General features: G+C 37.6%; 1 protein-coding gene across 5 annotated transcripts in view; it reads right to left on the bottom strand.

Annotated features, from left to right (window-relative positions):
* UNC80 (unc-80 homolog, NALCN channel complex subunit) overlaps positions 1 to 23,973 on the bottom strand; it is a gene marked incomplete at both ends in the record, with an annotated part of 189,003 nt that overhangs the window by 116,278 nt on the left and 48,752 nt on the right. For 3 of the 5 annotated variants that reach the window (XM_084242072.1, XM_084242075.1, XM_084242076.1), the window contains 8 exons: positions 1,926 to 2,098; positions 6,834 to 6,930; positions 10,558 to 10,664; positions 12,932 to 13,146; positions 15,411 to 15,506; positions 17,849 to 18,015; positions 20,156 to 20,304; positions 23,198 to 23,345. In XM_084242072.1, coding sequence (XP_084098198.1) covers positions 1,926 to 2,098; positions 6,834 to 6,930; positions 10,558 to 10,664; positions 12,932 to 13,146; positions 15,411 to 15,506; positions 17,849 to 18,015; positions 20,156 to 20,304; positions 23,198 to 23,345 — 1,152 coding nt within the window. The remainder of the gene's footprint in view (positions 1 to 1,925; positions 2,099 to 6,833; positions 6,931 to 10,557; positions 10,665 to 12,931; positions 13,147 to 15,410; positions 15,507 to 17,848; positions 18,016 to 20,155; positions 20,305 to 23,197; positions 23,346 to 23,973) is intronic. The other 2 variants (XM_084242073.1, XM_084242074.1) reach the window with 1 other exon arrangement.

The following is a 23,973-nucleotide window of genomic DNA, read 5'->3' as shown; positions in this document are numbered from 1 at the left end:
TTATATATTATATAATGTTTTTCCTTCCCCATTATTATCTGGTTCAGAATAATTTACAGTGGTAAAACTTATCCATCATGTTCCAAGACCCCCCAGTACATGTCTGAAATCAGGGATAGTACCAAATTATAATATATTTTCCTATACCAAATGTGATAACTTTTAGTTTATAAATTGGGCACAGTAAGAGGTTAACAACAATAACAAATAATAAAATAGGGCAATAAATATACTGTAAGATAATTTATGTGAATGTCATTTCTCTCAAAACATCTCATTATATGCAATATTTTTGTATCACAACTGACCCTGGGTAACTGAAACCACAGATGAGGGGGACCACTGTACTCAGGGTAGAGCCAAGGACTTACTCTCTCCCCATGATTTCTCTCTCACTATCATTATTTCCACAACATCCTCTGTTCCCTAATCAAACTCTGCTGCTTCCACCATTGACAACACCATGTATCAGTGTCTGATATCTTACACTCAGTCCATTTGAATCATTGCAAATCTGGTAGTGATAAAATAGGAATTTATGGATATTTTAATGAGCATTTATTTTGGAGTAGCTCATGATGCAATTAAGAAGAACCTTGTGTGACTCAAAGGAGTGACAGGTTAGTTATTAGTCTCCCAATTAGAAAACATGGGTCGGCACCTTGCCTTGTCAACCTCTCTTGCTTTAGAAACACATCTCATTCTTCTCAGATTGTATAATTGCTATGAACCTTGGCTCTCCTGGATTCCTGTGACTCTATACAGTGACTGTTGTACATATCAATACATATTAAATATTTTGGAATTTTAAAAAATTGCAAAGACCATTTGCAAATATCTAAAATGAGAAACTAACTGAAAAATCTTACATAAGGATAAGTCATCTTTGGGGTTGTTTTCATGGATTTACATTTCAGGTCTAAGTGAGGCCATATACCTTGCTGGTCACTAAATATCCTGACAGCAAAGTCTGCCAAATCACAGAAAACTTTTGAGATTTTATATTATAAAGTTTGGGTGATTTTCCAAGGTAAAAAAATAAGGGACCAGTAGTCACTTAGAATGTTGTAAACCCTAGGAAAATTATCATTTACAGACTTATTAAATTTTATTGTAATGTCTATTTTTGATTTTCTACTTTGAAAGTAACAATAAAAGATTGTTATTTCTTGATATTTAGTTGGTATTTTTTACCCTGTATTTATACAGCATGTAAAAAATTTATTAAGCCAGAAAGCATAAACAGGAAATTGACAAACTGAATTCAAAATTCACATCATTCATCCAATGAAAAAAACTTTCTGAAAAAGATCCATTTTATACTCCTTAATTCCTTACATGTGTACAATTCCATGTCATGGCCATGACGCTGCTGTGCCATTAATTTCAACTGATCTTTGCTTCATATTTTTCCTTCAATTCATAAATAACCAAGACTCAGAAAGTTTGAAAGATTAATACATGACTGAGAGAGACTGATAACATTGTACCAATGGCCTAGTTATTATAAATGAGCTGATGTTGTATTTCAGGCACTCAGCTAGGGACTTCCCATCTAATATCTCATTTAATCCCGACACTAATCCTAGAAAGGAACTACAATGCGATTATTTTTACTCTCTTTTTTTAGAAGCTTACGGAGTAAATATTAGATCTTTTTAACCCAATCAGTCTGATTCCAGAGCCCTCACACACTTTTAATCAGGATGGTATACATTTTATTTCCCAGAGCATATTTATAAGATATATTCTCCTTTCTTTTCTCTTCTCATCTCACTGCCTTTATTTCTCCTTTAGCCAGTAGTGCTAAGAAACAAAACAAACCATAATCCCACCATTAGAGTTAGGATTAGGGATTCATGCTTTCCCCCATTAGCAGTATTCATGGGTGCAGGGAACAGGGTAGGCAAATTCTTCCAACTTACAAGATCCAGTGCAGCTGCCAGGATCGATGCATCAGGAATTGTCCCTGGTTCACAGCAGTTTAATAGAAATTGAAAACGTTTCATGCCTTGTCGGATTGCCCCAAGATTCACTACATTTTTGCTTTTTCCACCTTCTTGATTGGAAGACAGATGGTCATCGAAACTGTGGCAACCTGTAGCGAATTTTTGGTAGTAGAAGCATGAGGGAAAGAGAGAGTATAAATGGATCATAGATTTACATAGAGCTTCCAAGTTATAACAGTGCATTTTCTGTAATGTTAGCCTGTGCACTTTTGCTCCAACTCCACCTCCCCCCCCACTCTATACTAATGTTGATTTAGACACACCTATAACACGTGGTATGCGTATTTAAATAAAGGGTCTGATCATTTTGCTGCCAGTCGCCTCTCTAGTACTGATAAGAGCTCTTTCTGTATTTAAAGTGATTCTTCCTGTAATCAACAAGTAAATTCTGTTCCTATAGATTATGTAATCACTGTATAATTTCAGATATGTTACATAAATTATCAAGGACAATATCCTGATATCTCAGTTACAGTGCATAGAATCACTCACTATTAGAGTTATAAAAGGTTGGTCATTTACTTCCGATATTTCCAAACCTAGATGTGCGTGAGAATTATATGGGAAGCTATTGAATCTTATTCAGATCTTCAGAGCCAGAATCTCTGAAGGTGAAGTGTAAGAAGCTGTGCATTGTACAATCTTATAGCTGGTACTAATGTAGTCAGCCTGACCTGGCATTGTGGCCAGAGTTTTAGAAACCACTGATTCTTACCCGGTTATTTTTCCATAGCTTAGTTGACTACAAATGATAATCAGACTGGAGTTTATTAAAACAGAATGTCAGGTCCCATCATTAGAGATTTTGATTATATAGGTCTGGGTGTTGAGGTTGACTATGTATATTTTTTTTTTTTTTTATTTATTTGTTTTGTTTATACAAGCACTGGGTGCAGTCAGAAGCGCGGGAGGGTGAGAGAATTCACCAGAGCCAGAGCGGGGAGCAGAGCAGGCAGAAGGACCGAAGTACACTGCTGAGGGGAGCAGTGGGCGGCAGGAGAGGTCTGCGCGCCATGTGGGACCCTCCTCCGGTGGCCGGGGAGCAGCCGGGGATCGAACCGGTGCCGCAGAGGCTGCGGGCAGCTTCGCAACCCAGCGCTCAACCGCTGCGCCACCGGGGAGGCCCTATGTATATTTTTAATGAACACTCCATGTGATTTTGATGCAGAAAGTCTAAGGGCCACACATTAGGGAAGAATAATACAATGTATTATTTATTATTTATTATTGATTTGATCCCAAATATTTCATGACTTCTTTATAGTTTCTAGTATACATTTTTTTCATTTTTCTTATGTAAGGTTATATAATATTGAATGTAGTTTTAAAAACTACCCCCAAGCCCTTTCACATGGTTCTGAGATGTACCTTAACACCTAAGAATATGTTCCTGATTTAGAGCCAGACTTAGTTTGTGCTGATACCATTTACTTGTGACGTTATCAACTTCTGTTTCTCACTGAGAAGTCAATGATCTGATTTCTAGAAATGGCGTTCTTACCTCTTCTGTGAAGAATGCCTTCATCCCTCCTACCCACTGTCATACTTTCCAACCTGCTGCTCAGCACAAAGGTGGCTCCATAGCCTTTTCTCCTACTGAAGTGCCCTTCACACAAGTGTGTCCCTATTGGTGGTCACAGGACATATAGTGACTAATTTGTCCCTATAAATACACACAAATGTTTACAACTTTGGACTAAAATTAAATCCAGAGTCAGAATTACCCTTTAATAATTTACACTAATGGTAAACAAATGGGTGTGTTTACAGTTCTCTGCCTGAGTATTCCATGAGTGTGTGTCACGCAGGGATGTCAGTTGTGATGTCAGAAAAACGTGGCTACCTGTCTTTTCAGGGATCACATCCTTTGGCAGTTAAAGCTAAGAGAAGAGATTCCTTTGGCCTTATCACTAAGTAAAAAATTGTTACATAAATAATAAAATGGCATAAAAATAACTACCAATTCTAACTTACACTTTTAAAAATGGCTCAGAATCACACTAAAGTATGTCGATGTGAAATGACATGATGTATGAAGCAAATATGGAAAAGGTTTTATTATTGCAAGTGGGTGATGGACACCTAGATCCATTGGATCATTCTCTTTACTCTTGGTTTGAAAATTTTCATTAGTATAAAATTGCTCAGAATATATATGGCTCACTATCAAAATATCCCATATTTCATTCCAAAAGGACATGTTTCCTTTTCTAATGCAAATATTCCATATTTCAAAATCCCATACTCAACATCTTCAGGGGTTTTTTTCTTTAGTTAGTACAGCATATTTTTTATCAATTGCTAAATGAAATAGCACAAGAAGAATCTGATGATAGGAAAAATTTGAAAGACAGAATCTCAGATGGCACAAAGAAGACAGAGCTAAAAACTGCAGATGAGGAACATTTCCCCGACAACCTGTTTCAACAGCAATCTTTCAAAATACTGTGCTATTGACTCACCAGGCATTGTAGAAGCTACCAGAACAGGTACCTGCCTGTTATTTTCCTTATGTATGTGTCACTTTATTAACCATTTATAAACAGGCCTTTAAGAGTTAACACATATCAGAGGAAAGATAAGTTAAAAAATAATAACCTTAATCTTTTAAACTTAAATTTAAAATAAATTTCCACATAATAAGAGAATTCAGTGAAGCTATTATTACTATAATGGATATTTAAAAAAACATAAGGTATTAATTGCCTTACAACTACAAATCAGAGAGATACTATGGGGGAGGGAGAAGAGAGTAGAATCAAAATAAGAGTGGGAAGAGCACAACGGAAACGTGGTGATAGTTCAGAGGTGAATGGTGGTGGGAATTTTATGGGGACTATAACCAAGATGAAAATACATATATTGTACAAAAATGAAAAATGATGTAAAAATATATAAAATAATTAATTTTTTTAAAAAATTAAAAAAATATTAATTGCCTTAAATTTGAAAATTAAATAACAAATAAGACAGGATGAATGCTTAACATACTATTTGTATTTAATCAATTTATTAATAACAGGTGCCATGATTTTATTAAAGGAAGAATTAATAGTAAATGTGTCACTATTTTTTCAATATTTATTTAACAAGAGGACTCATTCTAAAAGAAATGTGTCCAATATTACTAAAAGAAGTGCCATTTGGATACAACTTCAGAAACAATGTGGTTAAGAAGTGTAATAAAATATTAAAGAAAGAAATGATCAAAAACAATATTTCTCAACAAGAAGTATATCCTTTGATTCACAGAATGATTTATATTTACTACATTTAAGAGAGCAATAGAAATCTATGAGCCCAGGACATAAAAATCTCATCCTGTAAGTAAAAGCTGCTTATATTGGAAAACTTCCATTGTGATAAAATAGTAATAGATAACAATATATATTATCAAATTCTAAATAAGAGAAATAATTATAGGAACCTCTGTAGTTGCAGGAAGAACACATCATATTGAAAAAAGCTACATTCCTCATTTTGATAGAGTTATAAACATATTGGTGATTATTTGGTCTAATGTCTCAAGTCTAATGCTATTATTATAATGAGTTGGGAAAGTGCTGATGGCCAGTAAATTAAGTGGCTGAAAAAGTGTAGTCACAAATTTGTTAATTAATAAAAGTCAGCTAGAAGTATCTAGGAGTTACATCTTTATATTTGTCATAGACTGTAAAAATACCAACAACTTGGACAAAAATAGGCAAATATGTATATCTCTGTCTATAGATCTTTACAGCACAATTGAAAAGTAGGAAATATTCAGAATTTCTTCCTGGGCAAGTGACTTAAACATCTCCCCCAAACTAATGAAATTATATATTTTATTTGTTTTCAGACCAAGAATTACTAATGACTATATCAAAGTATACCATGATGTTCATTCACATGGAGGAGAGTTAATCCAAAATGACAAAAGTTAATTCAAAATGCATACAAATGAACCCTATTACGTGAAAACAGATAAGGCAATCTTAGATTGTGTTCATACACTGCTATATCCCTAGAACTGAATAGTTAACATGATTTACTCTACTGATCAAAGTTAAATGTTACATATTTCATTTCTTCTGAAGCTGTACATTTTGTAAAGCACATCATCAAAATAGAACGGACAGTAAAATGGAATCAGGATAGTGATGAATCTAGAAACTTTTCCATGGAAATAAAACAACAGGAATCAATGATGCTTAACCAGCAAAGGCTAGATCAAAAGAGATAACTAAAATGAAAAACAGGTAAAACTAGCGTTGTATTTATATGGGCAAGTGTGTGTGTGTTCTTGTTTGTGGTATGTGGCTACAGATGGCATAACTTGGACCTATGAATCAAAATTAAGGATAAGTATATCTTCAGGATATAAGGAAAGACTTTCTAACAATTAAAGCTGTCTAGTTCTGGAACAGATTGCTTTGTAAAGTAATCAACTCCCTCTCAGCAGAAGTGTTCAGAAGGTGGCTGGCCACCTGTCAAGATTCAATGTGCAGAATTCCTTAAGTAGATAGGTGGGTGTATAAAAGGATGTTTGAAGGTTCTTGAGAACTTCAGATTCTAATAAAGAAAAGAACAGCCATAAAAGAGGTTGTTTCTTATTCTTTGTTAACTCAATGCCTACCAGGGAATGAGGAACTTAGGACTTCCATAATTGTCTGCTAAACTCAATCCATTACCAAAAGAAAAACTATACATAGTAGTACAGTACATAGATGGGAAAAAATGAGTTATATAAATCAATGGAAATTGAAAATGGGCCACTTTATCTAAGCAGATTGTTGTTATTTGTGATAAAATTTGTATGTAATTCTCAGGCTGAATGACATTTACCAAGACGCTTGAAGAAACTCTCTTCTTCATCTCTTCCATTTTCCATTCCACTCCCTGGCCCACCTTCAGAAAGCTTCACTGCACTTGTAAATTTGACCTGAGGAAAAAAGGAAAGCAAGAAGATAACTAAATTAAAAGGCAACTTTTGTGTTTATACTAACATTTACCTTGAAAAATAAGTTATTTAATATATGAAGTTTAGTTCAGTCCTTCTGACATTGATATCTGGTTAGTAAGTCATTATAGTCTATTCCCATGTGTTCAAAATGACCTCACATACAACTATAATTTGCAGAAGGATCCTGGTCATAGACTGAAAGTGAAATACTCAGGCACTATGAACATAATTGAGATAGAGTTTAACTCTGTTAAAGTCCAAATTCAAATTCATGAACAAGCAACTCTATTGATCCTTTAAAATAGTACCACACAATTGAGAATCAGAATAAATAAAAGATTTCAAATCTCTACATTAATATAAAAAGTACACTAGAGTTAAAGTGCAAATAACATCTTTTTTCTATGAATTAAACGTGAACTTGCCCTTTTGCCTACCGTATTCAAAATTTTCAACAAAATGAGGAAGCTATATCACTCCCAGATTTGAATAGCTAGCCAACAGTTCAGTAAAAAGAATGTGAAGGAGGAATTACATCTTTTAAATATTTTATAATGTTGTTATAATCTTCTTACAATTGCAGAGCTTAACTTTAAAAACAGAAGAAAAATAGTTTTAATGAGGTTCAAAAATGAACAATGTGGGCCTCCCTGGTGACTCAGTGCCATCAAGTTATCACCAGCCACTGCAGCATGAGTTCGATCCCTGGCCAGGGAGCTACCCACATGGCACAGCAGACCTCTCCTGTCTCACCCACTGCTCCCCTCAGCAGTGTATTTCTGTAGATCTGCCTGTTCTCTCCCCTCTTTGTCTCTGGTAAATCCTCTCATCCCCACACCTCTGTTCTTGTATGCATAAATGAAAATAAATCTTAAAAAATAAAGGAAAAAATGTAAGCAGAAAACTTATAATTTTTACACATAAAAAATTATAACTTACAAATAATTTTTTTTTTTTTTCCTTCAGTAATTTTATTAAAATTGGATTGATACCTATTTATTCATTATTCCACATTTTTCAGCTCTATGGAGATATAATTCACACAAACATTGTGTAAATCTAAAATGTACAATGTGTTGATTTAAGACTCTTACAGAGAGTAAAGTGGTTACCATCCTAGATTTTTTTTTTTATTTATTTATTTATTTTTTTTTTTTTATAAATTTTATTGTTATATTCCCCATACAATTGCAGCCCCCCATTCTGACCCCAATCCCTCCCCTCCCGCCCCCGCCCCCCTAAAAGTGTCTCTGGTTCATAGTTTTTTGTTGATTTTGATTTTCACTTTCTTATAGTTATTCATTTTCCTGGTCCATTATTTAAGTTTTCTAGATTCCTGCTATGAGTGAGACCATCCGGTATTTTTCTTTTTCTTTTTGGCTTATTTCGCTGAGCATGATCCCTTCCAGCGCCATCCATGTTGCAGCAAATTGCATGTGTTTATCTTTTTTGAATGCTGAGTAATATTCCATGGTATATATGTACCACATCTTCTTGATCCAGTCATCTATTTTTGGGCATTTGGGTTGTTTCCAAAGCTTAGCTATTGTAAACAGTGCTGCTATAAACATAGGGGTGCAGGTGTTCTTTGGAATTGATGTTTCTGTGTCCTTTGGGTACATACCTAGGAGTGGAATTGCTGGGTCATATGGAAGCTCTATGTTTAGTAGGTCCAGAAATCTCCACACAGCTTTCCACAGTGGTTGGACCAGTTTGCACTCCCACCAACAGTGCAGAAGAGTTCCTTTTTCTCCACACCCTCGCCAACATTTGTTGTTGCTAGTTTTTTTAATATGTGTCATTCTCACTGGTGTAAGATGGTATCTCATGGTAGTTTTGATTTGCATTTCCCTGATGACAAGTGATGTTGAACATTTTTTCATATGCCTGTTGGCCATTTGCATTTCCTCTTCAGAGAAGTTTCTTTTAAGCTCTTCTGCCCATTTTTTGACTGGATTATTTTCTTTGTTGTTGTTGAGTCTCATCAGCTCTTTGCAGATTTTTGTGATCAGTCCTTTATCATTAGTGTTGGGTGCAAAAATGTTCTCCCAGTTGGTGGGGTTTCTCTTTGTTTTTGTTATTGTCTCTTTTGCTGTGCAAAAGCTCTTTAATTTGATATAGTCCCAGCTGTTTATCTTTGCCTTCACTATCACTGCTTTGGGTGATGTGTCTGTAAAGATGTCTTTGATGTGCAAATCACGTAGTGTTTTGCCTATATTTCCTTCTATATATTTTATGGTTTCAGGTCTTATGTCTAGTTCTTTAATCCATTTTGAGTTGATTTTTGTGTATGGTGTGAGGTGGTGGTCAAGCTTCATTCTTTTGCATGTAGCGACCCAGTTTTCCCAGCACCATTTATTGAACAAACTTTCTTTGCTCCAATGCATAGTCTTTGCTCCTTTGTCAAAGATTAGTTGACCATAAATCTGTGGGTTTATTTCTGGATTTTCTATTCGATTCCATTGGTCTGTATGTCTGTTCTTGTTCCAATACCATGCAGTTTTGATGATTATGGCTTTGTAGTATAGTTTGAAGTCTGGGAGTCTGATGCCTCCATTCCCTTCTTTTTTTTTCAGGAGAGCTTTGGCTATTCGGGGTTTTTTGTGATTCCATATGAATTTCATCAATAATTGTTCTATTTCTTTGAAGAATGACATTGAAATTTTGATTGGAATAGCATTGAATCTGTATATTGCTTTTGGAAGGATGGCCATTTTAATAATGTTTATTCTTCCAATCCATGAGCAGGGGATGTCTCTCCATTTCTTTGTGTCTTCTTCTATTTCTTTTAACAGTGTTTTATAGTTTTCTTTGTATAGGTCCTTTACCTCTTTTGTTAGATTTATTCCCAAATATTTGATTTTTTTTGTTTCAATAACAAAAGGGATGGTCTTTTTGATTTCTTCTTCTTCAGATTTATTGTTTGTGTATAGGAAGGCTACTGACTTTTGCGTGTTGATTTTGTATCCTGCCACTTTACTGAACTGATTGATGAGTTGAATTAGCTTACAAATAATTTTTATGATAAAAATTATAGTGATCAGGCCATAAATTGTCCACAAGGAGGAATCTGGTAGGAAATGAACTTCACTGGGAATCATTATATTTTTAAATTTCTTGATACTACAATATTTAAGTATTACAAGGAAGCACTATTCCTAAAGGTCTTCCTGAGTTAATCCTTTTCAGTAGAATGAGTCAGATGGTATAAAAAGTAGTGGAAGAAAGATAAATCGTGTGTGTGTTTGTGTAAAGGGAATTATTATAGAATTACTAATTCTTGGATCGGAGCTGGGCGCTCAAGAATTTCATATGTGTTTTAAAAGCTTCAAATAACTAGAAAATAAAAGCTATCACAGTGCTATATCTGTATTATAATTTCATATAATTTTTTGTAACATTTCTTTTCCTTTCCTCCTGTGATTCCTACCATGAAGACATTTTAGTTTCCATTGCTCGTTTCAGTTTCCTAAATTTGTTTGACTTGAAGAGTTTCTTCAACTCTTCCCTTTTTTTGACCCCTCCAGGTGTTTAGCCTTGCTCAGTCCTAACATTTTTTCTATCCATGACTCCAACATTCTTTTGCGTAAGTCATGTCCTGTTTACCTTGGAGCTCTGCCTGATAAAAGACAGGCGGTCCACGGAGCTGATGTCCAGGAGGTCCTCCACACCATCTGCCAGGCCAGAGAGGGAGGATCGTTTCAGCCAGTTTCCTATTTAATAATTAAAAAAAAAATTAGGCCATTATAGAAATTTGCTCCCAAATAGACTAAACAGAATTGTCAGCCTGCCCCCAGCAAGCAATGAAAGTTACATGGCTTGATGTCAACAGAAGTGAAAACAAATTGTTTTCAATCTATATGCTTTGAGTCAAAATGTTCCGTGTTAAACTATAAAATTACAAGTGTTAGTAAGAACAGAAACAAAAGACCCTAGGCCTCTTTGGTGAATAAAACTATAATCCATTCAGTTCTTTTGACAACTTTCATAAGTTCCAATAAGTCCTGTTGACTTTGCCGACTCAATATTTCTCAGATCCACTTCTTTCTGTCTGCGTGATCACCAGCCATTTCAAGCTACCATCCCTTATATCCATTTGACTAGAAAACCTTCTACTGGTTTCCCTCATACACTGATGTTTCCTCCAATGTTTTCCACACAGTGATCTTTTATTTCCTTAAAAAAAATTTTAATTGCGCTAACATTAGTTTTCAACACTGTATATGATCTAGGGGAATAGGTTCCTACCTCCTCAGATGTATGTTACCATATCACAGCCACCACCAATGCACCAAGAGTCTTTTACCCTAGACCATTGGGTCTCCCTCCCTCTTGTTCCCTCCCCTACTAGCCTCCCCACTTCAGCAGCATTAATTCTGTAGTCATATTTCCACAGTTTGTTTTGGCTTAGTTTTGTTGCTTGCTTTGTTTGTTTCTCTATATTCTTTTTTTTAAGATTTATTTATTTATGCATACAAGAACCAGGGTACAGGCTAGAAATGTGGAGGGGTGAGAAGATTCACCAAAGACAGAGTGGGGAACAGAACAGGCAGACTGACTGAAATATACTGCTGAAGGGAGCAGCGGGCGAGTCAGGAGAGATCTGCTGCGCCATGTGGGTAGCTCCCTGGCCAGGGATCGAACTCGTACTGCAATGGCTGTGGATAGCTTCATAGGTTGTGTCTTAACCCCTTGCGCCACTAGGGAGGACTGTTTCTCTACATTCTACAGATGAGTGAAATTATCTGGCATTTGTCTTTTTCCTTCTGATTTAGTTTAATTAGCATGATTCTCTCTAGTTCTTTCTATGCTGTCACAAATGACAAGAGTTCATCTTATCGCTTTTTGGCCTTTCGGCTAAGATCAAGTGAAGAGTTCATCTTTTTTATAGTTGATTAGTATTCCATTGTGTACATAAAACACATCTTCTTAATCCACTCCTCTATTGTCAGGAACTTAGGAAGTTTCTATAAGCTGGGTATTGTAAATAGCTGTGCAATGAATACAGGAGTGCCTATATCCCTTTGAATTAATGTTTTTGCATTCTTTGGGTAGACAACTAGGCATGGAACTGCTGGGTCATATGGCATATCTATTTTTAATATTTAAGGGACTTTCACACTGTTTTGCATGAAAAAAAAGTTTGACATCACTTATCATCAAGGAAATGCAAATCAAAACAATGAGATACCACCTCACACCTGTAAGAATGACACATATCAAACAAACCACAGAAACAACAAATGTTGGCAAAGATGTGGGTTGAAAGGAACCCTCATACAGTATTGATAGGAATTTAGACTGGTTCAGTCCCTACGGAAAACAGTATGACCTTTCAGAAAAAGTTTATTTTCTTATATTATCCCCATGTTCAGCTATAGGATGAAGAGTCAACTTGTCCTGAAAGGCCCCAGTGTTCTGGTCTCTGTCAATCTACCATAGCCAGTTTTCTCTTTTCCATCCCTCCTCCAAATACCTGTGCACATTTAATTGCTACCACCTACCTATTTTCTTTAAGCACCCTGTACATTTTAATATCACTTCCTCCAGCTAGTCTTTCCCAATTCCTCCCTCCTCCATCCACTTAGGTTAGAGCTTATAGTTGCATGCTTTCACAACACTATGTACATTTCCTTCATAAAATTCATAGTTTGCAACTATACTTGGTTGCATGATTATTCACTTTAGTAACTGTCACCTCTAGTAGACTGGGAGTTCAGCAAAGTCATGTGCCATTTTGCGCACCATTTAGTCCCTAACACCTAGCATATTATTTGCACACAGTTAAAGCATGTAGTAGGCACTTGAGAAATATCTGCTGAATGACAGGATGAATATGAATGAATGAATGAAGTGAGCATATGACTTGTGACTTGAAGGCTTTCCCCTTCTCTACACTACCATGCATTGCTATTTTGGTTGTGAATTGATTGAGGACATGGGACATAGTAAGAGAACCCATAAATAAATACAGACATACTTTTACCTATGGGGAGTTTAAGCTTCTTCCGGAGGGAAATTCTGCGGGACCGTGAACGGGCACGCCGGTCAGAGGTGGTCCCTGAGTGGGCAGTGGTGCACTCAGAAGTATCCTGCTCAGACTGGCTGCTGGTGTCGCTTGCTGCACTCTGGGATTTGAACATCTTGCGCCAGAAATCTTTTCGTCCCAGGTTTGCCCCTTGCATTTGTTCATCACTGTAAACAATCAGAGGATAAGAATCAACAGGTAACACATGTGAAATCCACTTAACTTTTTTCAACCTCCTGCCAATGACATTGAGGCAAGTCATGCAGGGTGATCTTTGATGAACTGGGAATTAGAACGAGTAGGAGTGGAAGGAGGGAGACCAAGTTGAGTCTCTGAGCTCCTCCTAAAACACGTCATGCCTCAGCTGTCAAACAGAGGTGATTGCTTTTTTTAATGTTAATAAAAAGACTAAATATTATTGCAGGTATTCATCTGCAATGTGAGTCATAATAGCGGAAGCACTTACAATGTCAGTAAATATTTAACTACTTTTTTTTTACTATTTCCTAAGGCATTCGCAATACCATATTTTACTTTCTACTGCCACCCCAGTATAGCAAGATTCTTGGCACCAAATAAACTCACAAAAAATAATTGAGCAAATAAATGAATAAAATGCAATATCCACACCTATAGACTGTATCATCCCACAACTGCTCATTTAATTATATTTATATTGTTGGATTATTTCATTCTTTTTTTTTAAAGATTTATTTATGTATACAAGAACTGGGGTACAGGCAGAGGTGTAGGGGGTGAGAGGATTCACCAGAGGCAGAGTGGGGAACAGAACAGGCAGACTGACTGAAATCCACTGCTGAGGGGAGCAGTGGGCGGGCGAGTCAGGAGAGGTCTGCTGTGCCATGAGGGTAGCTCCCTGGGTGGGGCTCAAACTCATGCTGCAGTGGCTGTGGATAGCTTCATAGGTTGTGTTTTAACCTTTTGCGCCACCACGGAGGCCTATTTCATTTTCTTAAGTCAAATAAACTGAAGACTGAAAAGTAAGAAAAAAAATCATACCAACTCACTAAAACGTGGGAAACTGCCAAAGGGTTTTTTTAATTAAACTTTTTTATTTTCTTACATGGTTGTTTATTTTAAAACAATACCTGATTTTTTCCCCTCAGGTGTAGTCCCAAAGGGGTGCTTGGCTAGGACATTCCAGAGGAGGAAGAACAGTGGCCAAAGGTATTTAGAATTGAATCTCTCTATGAATAATTTAAAAAAAGACTAATTGAAATGAGATTCCCATTTTCATTCATTAAATTAACCAAGACTTGAAGGGAAAAGACAGAAAGTAACTGTTACTATCATCCTGCCAATGATGAGATAAAGTAACTCAACTTTCTAGAAAGTAGTTTAGTAATAAGCTTTCCAAATCCCTGTATTTGTATCTATACCAAAGGCAGAGAAATACAATCTCCAGGCAGTTATCCCTAGGAGATAATGAAACAGCACACTGAGAAGTTGATGCAAAGAGGTAGAAAGCTCACTGAGGTGTTATGGGTCAACACTGAAAACTTGGGAATCATCTAAATGTTCATTTTGAAGTTGGGGAGCTTGATACTTGCATTTTCGTTCAATTTTTTTTTCCCCTCAGCAGTGTCTTTGCTATTCAAGGTCTTTGTAGTTCCAAGTAAATTTAGTGATTTGAAAAATAAAAATAAATTGATAGTAGAATAGAGGACATTGCAATGGTTATCAGGGCCAGACAAAGGTGAAATGGACTGTTCTGTTTCAGCTAAAACTGGGCACAAAGAGTTTGCCCTACGTATTGTTACAAAATTTTCATTGGGGGGGGCCTCCCTGGTGGCACAGGTGTTAAAGACACAGCACTATCAAGCTATCAGCAGCCAGTGCAGCATGAGTTCGATCCCCAGCCAGGGAAGTGACCCACATGGTGCAACAGACCTCTCGTGTCTCACCCGCTGCTCCCCTCAGCAATGTATTTCAGTACATCTGCCTGTTCTGCTCCCTGTTCTGTCTCCGGTGAATCCTCTCATCCTCCCACACATCTGGCCTTTATCCCAGTTCTTGTATGCATAAATAAATCAATCTTTTAAAAAAAGGAAAATCTTTATTGAATATGCTGATAGTCATTCATACATTTAAATTTAAGAAGTCGTAAGTGATTTTAAGTAGATAACATCCCACCCCATCTGTTACACATTATTTTTCATTATCTGCAGGTGTGTGCATGAAAAGCTTAAGTGGGGCAAAGACTGGAAATGGGAAATGCAGTGAAGGAGGCTTCCTGTAGGTATGAGACTGGTTCTTTGTGATTTGTCCTTGCAGACATCAGTGGTGCTGGGAATGAGAGGTAAAGGGCAGAAACAAGGCAAAGTGCAAAGGAAATGAAAAACAAGCAAACAAGTAGAATAGAAAAATGGAATTTCCTCCAGTGGACAGTGCTCGGCCCACAGATACTTACTGCTCTGGAGTCTGGGAGGGCCGGCCAGACATGAAGCTGCGGCACTCCTCAGGTGCGGACACCTGGCCCTTGTCCACGATGATTCCTGCCTCCGACCTGGCAAACGGCACATCCACCAGTCAAAAAACATCAGCGTACCACCTCGCAAAACTTCCTAAAGCCAAACACTTGTAGACAAGCAACACAGCTTGTAATCCTATGACACTGAGAATCTATGTGGCGTGGTATTTAAATCCTATATTTGACTGAAGACCTAGCTGCCTGAGTGCCCAAAAATATCAGCATCATTGCAAACAGATTCATTCACTACAATCAGGAATTTATTTTTAGAATTTTCTTTTATTCTTCCTAGTGGCATTTTGTTGCGAGCCAGCCACAGCAGTCTGGGTGTCAGTGGTTCCTGAAGGATGGGACAGCGTCGGCGAAATTGCGAGGAAAGGGGAAGGGGAAATGAGCCGCAGACACTTGATCAGGGTGCTGACATCATTCTCCTGAGGGTCTCAGCAGTCCTTTATTTATACTAAGCAAATCATGAGTGCACAAGCATATGCATTAAGGTAGGAAGATAACAATCATCACATGTTTTTTTCAAGAGCAGACAAAGGTCTGTTTGCCATCCTGCAGAGGTTATAACATTTATTATTCTTTGTCTTAAAGAAGGCACAGTTGCTAAACAAATGTTTTCAAGATAGTTATTTACTTTAAACAACCCAACAGTTATTGTACTACTGGCAAAAAGCCTATGTGTCTGCAACTAACATTTCTAAGTTTGCCATGGTGAACGATTAACTATGGGCTACAGGAAACAAAGGGCAGGAAGTTACCTGGGGGAAGGGAGACAAAGAGATTATTTTTTGACTAACCTATAAAGTTTAGACTAACATATAACTAATTGATTAACGCAAAAAACAGAAGGCTTTTATATAGAAATCATCATTTATAGTATATTGTTTTAATATTTATTTGATATTAAGGAACCAAGGGCCTGGAGGGCATTAATGCCAGGCAAGTTGCACTGGCTCTTCCCTAGCCCCCAACTCTCAATCAAGGGAGGAAGTTTCCTAATCTTCAAAAGAGTTTTCTACCTATCACTCCCCTACTTATCTAGTCAGCCTAGTTTCCTATTTAACTTTAAGATCAAGGGGCAATTTCCTCTTCCATAAGGTTGCTGGTTGTTGTTCTACAGAACTACAAATATTTTATCACGGGCAGGATGGGAGATGGTTATAGCCTTTGATTCTCAAAAATGGTCAATATGTTACATATCAGTAGTTGTAACACTGACCATTTCCGAATGCATTATTTGTGCTGCCGTGATTACTAGCTCAACCAGTCACAATATTGCTGTTGACTTGAATGCATACTCTAACAGAGTCACATCCAGGGGAATTAGCCCTAAACAAACAGGAAGAATTTAGCAGGAGTCAACTATGGCCTCTCCTGGTTTATCAGGAATTTTCTTATACTTGGAGCCTGGCTCACCTCTGCCACCCAACTGTTATCTTTAACTTTAAAGTAAAAGAATTTCCCTCTTCAATTAGCTCTTGCCTCAAGAGACCACATCTCTATATCAAAGACTTGGCCGATAGATGTTTTACAGCCTTTTGTTCCTAGAAGTTTTTCACTTTGTTAATGTAAAGCCAAATGTTGAATTGCTACTTTTTTGGCAGCAAATTTTATTAAAAAACATAATATTTGTATCATGCAGTGCCATTTGTCATCAAATTGGTTATTCAGTGATTGATCAGTATTTGCAGTTTTACTTTTAAATGCGTATTTTAGCAATGGTAGAAACTAGCCATAAACAAACGAAGAGAATCTTGGAGTCAGCTAACGAGATTCCTGATTTTTCAGAAATCTGCCCCATGCCCAGACTTTTGTCAGACAACATGAGTAGCGCGGCTCCCAATAGCATTTCTTGTTGAATAAGCATATAACAAATTTAAATTTACTAGCAGGGAAATCAGCAGAGTACTGCTCAGCAGTTTGTCTTTCTCCAAGTTTGCAATTGTATGGGGAATATAAAAATAAAATTTATTAATTAAAAAAAATAAAATAAAATATTAAACTTACTGAACCAAACTATAAGGAATCAGTAATTGCTTTTCCTTTATGGATAAAAATGTAAATTATCTATAGAAGGACAGAGACATAAGTAACATTCTGCCATATAATTAAGAACCATGGAGTGAAGTTCAAGTATATGAGCTTGGGATCAACTGAGCTCATACTGAGATGGGATTTGTTTAGTGGGTAACTCATTCCTTTCTTAAGCTGCAGCCGGATCAGCACTAGTGACTGCATGAATACAAAATCGTTCCACCAGCCCTGAACTGAAGTTACATGTCACATTTGGAACAACATGAACAGAACAACAGAGGATTGCATACTGTGGACAGAAGGCTAACGCTAATATTTAGATAGCTCACACTTCCAACCTTTTACTGCCTGCAGGCTTAGATTCTGGTTCATTTTCTTCCACCTTTTTCCCAGGTGCCAACTTCTCAGCACTGTCAAGCAAAGCACTAAGGGCCACTCTCCTGAAGACATTTCCATGAGCCTCTTTGATAAACTGAACCAGTTGACGGATATCACAATACAGCCCCTATTTGGAAGCAAGAACAAAATTTGGGGGAAAGAGAAATAGTTGTGTGATTGAAATTTGCACATGAAGAGGGGAAAAGGTAAAATTCCTTAGGCTTAGATTAGCATTGGAAACCTAAAAGGAAGCAATTTACTCCGGTAAAACAAGAGTATCTATACTATCCATCTATCTATCTATCCATCGTTCCTATAGGAACATTTCCAAAAACTGCCCATTATCCACAGTATAAAAAATAGTGCTAAGTATGCTTCATATTCAGAAAGTTGGCTGTATAATTAGAAATATATCACTTTATGCTTTTAGCCACTAGATTCCCCAACTTAAATTTTCTCTCAAAATTGTGACTTCTGAAGAGAGGTCTGCTAAAAAGAAAACAATCAGATTTTTGTTTAGACTGGAGATTTCGACCCTAATCAGTTTCTCCAAATTTTCTGCATCACTGTGATAAAATATGCATACTCACTAGAGCCTGATACACAAGAATGACACATTCTGGCTGCCCAGATTGAACAAATGACATTATGTTACAGTTCATTGGAACATGAACATGAACTATAAATTTAAGATTCTGCCTGCCTATTAAAACCAACATGTCGGTGAATTAACCTGTAAATATATATAAGCAGGACTACATTGCCCCCACCACCCTTCCTCCTTCCCTCTTTAACAAGCTCATTGACATATTCTTTGCTTTAGGAAAGGTTCAGGACAAAGCAGTACACAAACGCCTAAAACACACTTACCTTGGTAGTTTTGCATTTCAAAATCTAAGATTATGGGGACAATTATGCCCATGATCTTCAGAAAAGCAGAAAGGTAGACCACTGAGGAAAACATGGAGAGACAGTTCTTTGCATCCTGTGGGCAACAAGACCCTGTGTCCTCACTATATGTTTTGGTCACTCCGCCAGGGGAGGGAGAAGACCTCAGAGCACAAGGGCACCAAATTGTCCAGAGTGCCCAGTCCTGAGAACATCAAAGGACCTTGTGAAATGACAGGTATGGGCTGATCACTGAGACTCAGGGAGGCTCCCAGGTTCTAGCCCTGCTTAAGACCTGGGATTATTTGCACTGCACTGGGAAGTGGAAACCCAAGAATCAATGAGGTGTTACTTGTAGCCATTCTGGTGGGATAGTGATTCAGTGTCAAACTTAAGATGATTTAAAGACAATTAAGAAATGGAGCTATCGCTTCTATACATGACTTTGTGGACTAAACTATGTAAGCGTTCACATATATTTGAATTAACTTCTCATATTACTTCTTGCCTGGATCAGGTTGAATGCTTCAATTATTTTCCAGCTTTGAGAACCTTGCTGGGGTGGCTTTGACAGTCATAAAAATTAAACTCCCTTTGGTTTGGGGTTTTATTTATCTCAAATTAAGTGAATAGTTTAATGATTTAGAATAGCTTAAAATGATTTCCTTGATTTAGGTCGATTAGCAGATAGTGTCTATAAGTATAAATATAATGATTTCTGCACAGGAGTTATAATAACTAAAAGACGGATAATATAGAGAAATGCTTCTTTCAGCCCAGAGAGACATGAATGCATCTATTCATGTCAGATTTCATCTGCCTTAATCTACATTTAAGTACCCTAACCACAATCACTTTGGTAGCAGTTAAGTACTAACCTTTTAGAGCCTGATTCTCTCCATTTGTGGCTTCCGTGCTTTAATTAACAGTCTTTTATGAAGAATAGCTAAAACAATTACAGTGCTCAATAAAAGAAAACAAAATCTATTTCAGTAGAATGCTTGCATTAATTTTTAAAGTATGAGTGGTTCCCAAAAAATGCTTGAGCTCATATTCTTTAATAATTCACAATCCAACATGCTATGCTCTAGCACCTTCTTTCTGAAGAGCTGAAAGTAACTTACAGCTATTTCACCAGTCACCACTGAGCCTCTCAGGTGGATGAGGAAGATAAGACAATTGGCAGGCAGGTAAGGAGTAACCAGGAGGTATGTGTTGCTGAGACTCCACCAGGAGTTCCTGGTGACATTGGGAAAATAGATATTTTATCTGTAAAGTACAGGCTTTCCGTTTTCAACCTATTTCTCCAGGCCAGGACATTAGAACTTTTCTCAGCACAGACTGAGCACACCTGTGGGAAGAAGAGGTAGACTTCTCACCAGATTCTCAGGACTGTGTAATTCATGCGTAGTTGAAGCGCAGCGAGTGATGAGGGATTTAAACATAGCACTGACGATAATGCCTTCCACATTCTGGGCTGTGGATTTGTTGTCTACTGTAGTGAAGTTATTTCCAAACCCAGCCTTGTCTGGAATGCAAATGCTCCAATTAAAAGCAATGTTTCCATATAGGGGAACCAAATAAGACATCAGTGTGAAAAAATAATAACAGTACAAAACACAAAGCAAAAATGGACAATTATAAATCAGAGACATCCTGCAGGGGAGGAGGTGGAAGAGGGATCAGAGGGAGGGAGGGAGGAGCACAGGAGACTATGGTGATGGTGCACAGGTGCACTGAGGAAGGAAATTCTATGGGGACTCCACCTGAGGGGGTGGGGGGAAGCAAATATTGTTCAAAAATAAAAATAAAAAATAAAATAATAAAAGCAAAGTTTCCAGGAAGCTACACAGTTTAAAGAAGTCATGAAGTACTTAGCACCCAGGAATTAGCAAAAGGCTACACAAAATATAGAAACAGAGGGTTAAACATACCCTTGCTTTAAAAATCTCTATGTGGAGCTGTAGATAAATGACTCAGTCTCCTTCAAATCTTTATGGAGATATGTAGCACATATCCCACAGCATTTTATTTTCCTGAAGTAACACTGGTTTACAATTTTGTTTGTGATTTAGAGGAATAGGAGCCCCTCCTTCAGGTGCTGTTACCACTCCACACACACACCCAAAACACCCACAGTCCCCCCTCCATAGCTCATTGTGCACACTCCCTACTTTCATCTCTCCCTTAACTTCTCCCCCTCTGAGAGTCTCAATTCTATAGTCAGTTTTCTAGAGGTAGTTCTTATTTTGGCTTTATTCCCATAGAATTTGTTGACAATTTCAACTGATAAATTTTAGCAGAGAATCAACCGTTGACACTATGAAAAACTTTCAGACCTAGTATGTTTTTGTTTATATTTACAAGTGACATTGTTTTATATTTATTAGTATTGAGGCAACTTTGGTTCTAATATATGATTTAGAGGTAGAGGATCACACCCTACTGTGCATGTTACCACACCACACCCACCACCATGGTGCCCATAGACCTCCACTGTAGTCCATTTTGCCCCCTCCCTATTCTGCTATGGTTTTCCCTCTTCCCCTCTGGTATTTTTTTATAGATCATTTAAAGAAAATTAGCAAGCTACTAAATGATCCCTGAATGGAGAAAGATTTAATTGGATTCAATGTTTTTGGAGGGGAAGTGACAGGGAGCAGCCAGTGTGCTGGGCTGGGTGGAGGGCGGGAAAAGGCAGGGAGAGGCCTTGCAAAACAAGTACAAGATATAAAAAGGAGACAGTCCTGCAAAGAGATGAGGCTGTCAGGTAACTTCTTGCTACCAGAAACTTCTTGGACATATGGAGAGGAAACTAACAAGTTCTCTTGAGGCCATGTCCTAACTCACACATGTGTGACATGCCAGTGAATGGAGGCCATCGTGTCTGAGTTCGTAGGCTAGTTTTTCATGCTTCTGTGGAACTTTCTAAGGGACACACTATCCTTGCCAAAGGATTCCTTTTGATTGTGGGGCAGGGTGTATGCAGCTCTAAGACCAATCAGTAGGAACTTGAGGTCTGGCTGACTGATTCACAGGGAAACATTTCACTTGTTGGAAGCTGTTACTAGTTTTACATGACAGAGAGAAACATCTTAGTCTCTGCTTCCAGTTTCTATCTCAAAGCTTACACAGAGACAAAACACTCTTATCAAGAATATCTCTTGCAGTATCTTGACTACAAATCTCACTTCATTGATTTTTTTAATATTTAATGTGCTTGACTTAAGATGATTTTGATAACATAGATTATCTCAGGGGCATTAGAGAGGAACAATATGTTCTTTTAATGTGATAACCAAACAATAAAGCCTGGGATAAAAACAGTTTGAAAACTGCTACTAAATCCATCAACAATAGCTTCATTATAATTTAACCAACTACTATCACACATGTATTATGTAAATGAAAAAAAGCCTATGAGGTTATTTCTTCCCAGGCTCTAATTAAAGTGGGCATTTTACTCAACTCAGGCATTCTACACCACTTTCATTTCATCACTGAATTTGCATGTAAGTGGTATTGGAGGTGTTCAAGCTTATAGATGCAGTTCGCGTCCACTGGCCTTCACTGTAATATAGTTCCCATTACTGAAATCCTTCTTAAAACCATGAAGTTTCTTTTTTTTTAAAGATTTATTTTTATTTATACAAGAGCTGGGGTACAGGCCAGAGTCATGGGAGGGTGAGAGAACAGGGAGCAGAACAGGCAGAATGACTGAAATACACTGCTAAGGGGAGCAGCGGGTGAGGCAGGAGAGGTCTGCCTTGCCATGTGGGATTCTCCCTGGCTGGCCGGGGATCGAACTTGTGCTGCGGAGGCTGCAGCCAGGTTCACAGCGCTGCGCTCAACCCGCTGTGCCACCGGGGAGACCCCACCATGAAGTTTCTTAACTTAAGCTTAAGCTAGGGATAGCATATGTTTATATGTTTACCAAAATTGTGTTACTATTATGTTTACTGTACTCATGTGTTTTTTTCTTTCCTTTTTTATTTTCTAAGAAAATTGCCAAATCACCATGCCTCACGTGTCATATTTACTTCACGTTTATTGAACTTATGAATCTATTATTTTCTTCCTCAATATCTGCCACAGTTGTCATACAACGGAGTTGATTTGAGAAAGAGGAATGCCAGGAGGGGTAGTAGATGGATTGAGGGGCTAACGGTGAGCATGCTACAGATCAACAACTTCTGATCCACTGAGGTAAGTGGCCTTAAAAAAACTGAAAATGTGGCATCAAAGATTATCTGCCATTTTTCTCTTCTTACTCTATTACACTTACACACTTTCACACACACACACACACACACACACACACACACAGAGGTGTCTTTTCCTTTAAAGTTGGTGTGCCTCTGAAACTCTACCTGCTTCACTGCATAGCAGTTTCCTCTAGAACTTGGTACAGCTTTACTTACTGTCAGTGACCGGCTCCATACAAAATCCTAGCAAAGCATGCAAGAAGTCCACTACATTATTGAGAGAATCCTTGTTCACATAGTCCCTCATTGTTTGTCGGAACTGCATCTTATCTAGCTTGTATAGCTTAGTGAGGCAGTTCTGGGCCTGCAATGAAGGAAGAAAAGTGAAAAAGTCACAAGTACCAGCTTAAGCTACGGATACTGTTAGTGTGAGAAAGGAGCCTTCAAAAAAGCAAAGGCTTCCATTCATCCTTATTGCCTGGTACCAACCAACCCAGCTGACCCTTCCCGCATGCTGCACCCCCCACCCCCGCCTCACTAGCCCCTGTTGTCTGAGCAAGACTGGACAAAGGCAGGCTGAGCAGTATGGGTTTATTTTCCAAAGGGTTGCTGCTCAGGAAAATCCCAAAGTTAAAATGTAATGCTGGTCTCAGAAAGAGATCAGTATTTCTACCAAGATCAAGATTTTAAGATCTCATGACAACAGCTCAAAGTATAAAATTTAGGCTGTAATAGGACAGGTAGCCCAGGTTTAATAAACCTCAAAGCTTTTGTGCAATGGAAGCAGCATGGGAGTCCCTTGCTTAGCTACTTGAACTTCAGTAGAATTAATGGAGGGAGTGAGAGGGACGAAGGGAGTGGGTGTCCGATGTCCCCTTACATGTTTAGGAGGGGAAGGCCTTTGAAACATAAGAGGCATATAAAGGCAGATCTGGTTTTCTTATCTATCTTCATTCACATGTGAAATAGAAGTTGGTCTTATAGGTGTGAAA

This window comes from Talpa europaea (assembly GCF_964194135.1).
Source record: "Talpa europaea genome assembly, chromosome: 1".
NCBI lineage: Eukaryota > Metazoa > Chordata > Mammalia > Eulipotyphla > Talpidae > Talpa > Talpa europaea.
This window is presented reverse-complemented; position numbering and strand designations above follow the sequence as displayed.